This window comes from Oculina patagonica, chromosome 2 (genome assembly GCF_052425735.1).
Source record: "Oculina patagonica isolate OP01 chromosome 2, crgOcupat, whole genome shotgun sequence".
Taxonomy (NCBI): domain Eukaryota; kingdom Metazoa; phylum Cnidaria; class Anthozoa; order Scleractinia; family Oculinidae; genus Oculina; species Oculina patagonica.
Genome location: NC_135759.1, coordinates 23,921,656 through 23,925,345, shown reverse-complemented (window position 1 = coordinate 23,925,345; position 3,690 = coordinate 23,921,656). Strand labels below are relative to the sequence as shown.

Here is a 3,690-nt window from a genome sequence, read left to right as displayed (position 1 = left end):
TTTTTGCCAAGTGGAACCACAATTTTTTCACAAACAAAGTAGAACGGGACGAGTGTATAAATGAAAAGCGCTCCTCAGATTTTCACACCGCCAAAACAGAACGGTGTCCTTGATGTCTTGATGAAAATGAACCTGCCGAAAAAATAAAGGAGAAAGGGTTGGTGGGGTTGTGGTGGGTCCTTGGTTAGTAACAAAGTGGGGGCTGGAGCGGGCAAAATTCTCGTCCCTTCAATTCTTATATTTTTCCAGGAACAAGTGGAGACGGGCCCCTCGGGTACCTCCCATACCTCTGCTACGACTATGCTACTGGTTGCTTTGCGAGGGCTGTTAAGAAAAGCACCAGGTTGTGTCTAAAGTATAGCCTGTGTTCAGCCGTCCCCCTCCCCCACAGGATATCTAAAGTAACGCTCAAGCAGAACCATTTTATTGGTCGTTTAGCGCACTGGCTTTTAATACTACCAAAATCTTTTTACAGACTATTATATAAATTGTGTTTTACAGATTTAGTAAAAGTATTCTAAACCGAGACGTTGTTTGGCGAACCGTTCCCATCACCTGTCCAGCGCGCCTTTAAAACCTGTTAGTCTAAAATTAGTGTAACCCGGCACAGTCCTCAATCTCCGAAATGCCTGGATAATACGCTGTAATAGTTGAAACCAATGGAACCAACTAAATCCTCTGGTACAGAATCAGCAGTGGACTTGTTAAGCTGGCACACAAGTAATGCAAATAGTGCATGTGCTGAGTCCTGCACTCCAATATTGATAGAGCTGCATTCAGGTATTCTCATGCAATGAAGAGCGCATTCTGTTTCGGAAGAAACCAACAGCTCTTTGATATTGTGGTCTCTTAAAGCTACGTCGGTCTTGCTTCCTTGGAACAGGCCTTCGAGGTAGCGATCTTTGAAGCTATCAGCCATGTCGTCGTGAATAGCCATAACACATGATCTTGTCTCCGGGGACTGCACTTGCTGACACACCTCTGCTGTGGACTTACATTGAAACACCCTCTGCTGAAACCCAGTTCCTGATCCATCTGATGAGGAGCATGCGCTCCATTGCGTCCACTCTCCTAGCGATAGGCAGGATAAATTGCCGTGTGTTACAAAATAAATAATATTTTATCACTGAAATAAGACCAAAATGACATCTAGCCGAATAAATACACCTTTTTCGATGGTTTTACATAGAATACGCGCGAATATTGCGAGTTGCGTAGTATTTTTCCGAGCCCCGTAGGGTCGAAGAAAATTACGAGCAATGACAAAATGTCCGCTCGTATTATATGTTAAACCATCGAAAAGATATTTATTATTCCACTATTTTTCCCACTAAGTTTGGGTCCGTGTTCTGTAAGTTTGTTCGCCCGTATTTTTGCCTTGTTCTACAGTGTAACAACGTGGTATATATTTTGCGCCTTCTTTTGCCCTAATATGGTAAAATGGCGCAATAGTGGAATAATAAAATAAAGTAAAGAATGAACTAATCGAGACTCAAAACAAATGACTTGCTACAGGTGCCAATGGCGGGAAAATCATGGCGGGAAAGCCAACGATTGGGTTTGGCTTTGCTTTTGTTGATAAAAATATTCTTTTCCATTTGATCGGTCTCTGAAAATAATTCACGAGTTTTTCTGAGCCAGTTAAAAGGGGCTCACAATCAAGTTACTTTTGGCTGTATATCGACAATCACGTAATAAACGAAAACGCACTTTTTGCAAAATAAGAGGAAGAAAGAAACTCTCTAGCACTCTGGGTATCTTATGGTCTCGAATAGTCGAATCCAGACAAAAAAATACACAATTTTTTTTCTCAGTTTGATTTCTTGACGATAAGGGATTTAAGCTTGACCGGTTTTTGACGTCGGGATTGACTCTTTGAAGAAGCTCTCTTTTAAAATGTCTTGGCGTATTCATCACGAGTGTCAGTCCATAGTAACAAACCACTATATAACAAAAAGACTGAGATAAAAATCGTACTGCCGAGTTCACTTAGCCACAACGTAGTGGTTTAATTTTTCTGTGTTGATGCAATGAATTAATAACCATAGGCCCCATGACGAATGAAATTGAATTGATTTAACGAGAACAGACCAACAAATTACTCAGTTCTTATAGTCTTACTGTAACATGCACTCATGCAAGGTCGGTGAAAGCTTGATTGCTAAGGCATAGGTCAGGACACACAAATGGTGAAAATCGTTTATGGTTCAAAATTAAAAATTAATTGAAAAATTTAATAAGTTTTTCGTTTTCGCCCAGAAAGTACATGTAATCTCACTATTGACAGAGAGACAGACATCTTTTGAGTGTTCCGTTTCCGTCGAGGAAATGTATACGCTCGTTATCCGCTATTAAAAACGGCAGGTGAATTTGCCTGGCATGTATTATAATGAGCAAAAAATAAAGAAAAAATGGACTTTTTATAGCCAAATTTTGACCTGCACAGTAGAGTCTGTGAAATTGGTAAAATCAAGCCCTCTGTTAGGACACCATTAGCTTGACCGCCAGCATTATTTATAGAAGAGAATGAAAAAACACTTAACTTAAAGATCATAAGAGAGATACAGAAATTTTTGAAGAAATGACCTGAATAATTACGAAAGTGTATACGTGCGGAAGACAACACACTAAAAGGAAATTACTGATCATGGAGTGAACATAACACCAACAAGCGGTTTTAGTGAAGACTTCCATTACGTTAATAATCATTTCTATTGATAACTGTTCTTTGTTAACGTTTTTAGTTTTGTTTTTAGATCTACGAACAACGCATTGTATATATGAACAACGCATATGATCGGAAAAATAGAACTTTAGAGTAATTTAAAATATGTTAACTAAACCAAAGTTTGCTTTAAAAGTGCTTTAGTTGCCATGTATTATATGAAGAGAAAAGAGAAAATAGCGAAATGTTTAATCGGCACATCTTACCTATCATTCGGTTTCCAACAGTGCTCGCTAGTCTCCATAGAAAGAGAAATGAAATTAAGAAACCTTTCCTTGAACTCATCTTAAACTATATGAACGTTTACTGTGTATTCATAACGCCAAACATCGTTCAATGAGAAATCATCATCTTGTTTCCGTTCTTTGTGAACAGTTTTATATGATGTCCGGCTTGTATTTGTTTAGTTTCCGCCAGCACTTTTTCATCTCAATGTCAGGAGTATAATAAATAAATATGATTAATTAACTTCTATTGTGCATTTATCAATTTAGGAATTTTTCAATTGCGCATTACAATATCATAAGAAAAAAAGATTAAAGTTAAATTTGAAATTCACAAGCTAAAAAGGTAGGCATAAAATGTATATAACTGTAAAAAGAAATGTACAATTAAAAAGCTCTCCCGTCCCAGAAGAAATCGAGGGGAAAATGTGTTACGACAAATAGAAACAAAGCGAGCTAAGTTCCCTCATCCTCTCCCCCCCCTCATCCTCTCCTCTCCTCTCCTCTCCTCTCCTCTCCTCTCCTCTCCTCTCCTCTCCTCTCCTCTCCTCTCCTTCATATATATCGTTCGTCCCACTAAGTTTCCAACCTTTTTGAAGCACCTTAAAGTCTATGAACTAAAGGATCTAATGACTTTAACTCAAAACGTCGAAATGCGACTGCATTGGCGCGAAAATAATCTCTGTTACAAATTTACATTGCAAATTATTCAAATAAACGCATGCTGACCCAAATAATTAC

At 38.3% G+C, this 3,690-nt stretch overlaps 1 protein-coding gene across 1 annotated transcript; it reads right to left on the bottom strand.

Moving 5' to 3' along the window:
- Window positions 1–318: 318 nt before the first annotated feature.
- Window positions 319–3,086, bottom strand: LOC144643660 (uncharacterized). The gene is made up of 2 exons (XM_078502979.1): window positions 2,932–3,086; window positions 319–1,071 (listed from the first exon to the last, which is right to left on the bottom strand). Exons 1-2 carry the CDS (start codon window positions 3,008–3,010, stop codon window positions 614–616), a joined length of 537 nt encoding a protein of 178 aa, XP_078359105.1. The 5' UTR covers window positions 3,011–3,086; the 3' UTR covers window positions 319–613.
- Window positions 3,087–3,690: the final 604 nt, after the last annotated feature.

Bases quoted from the DNA above. Each gene is read 5' to 3' on its own strand.
- LOC144643660 (XM_078502979.1), bottom strand. From the start codon at position 3,010: ATGAGTTCAAGGAAAGGTTTCTTAATTTCATTTCTCTTTCTATGGAGA. The intron at 1,072-2,931 runs GTAAGATGTGCC...GCCTATCGCTAG, and splicing joins TGTTGGAAACCGAATGATAG to GAGAGTGGACGCAATGGAGC.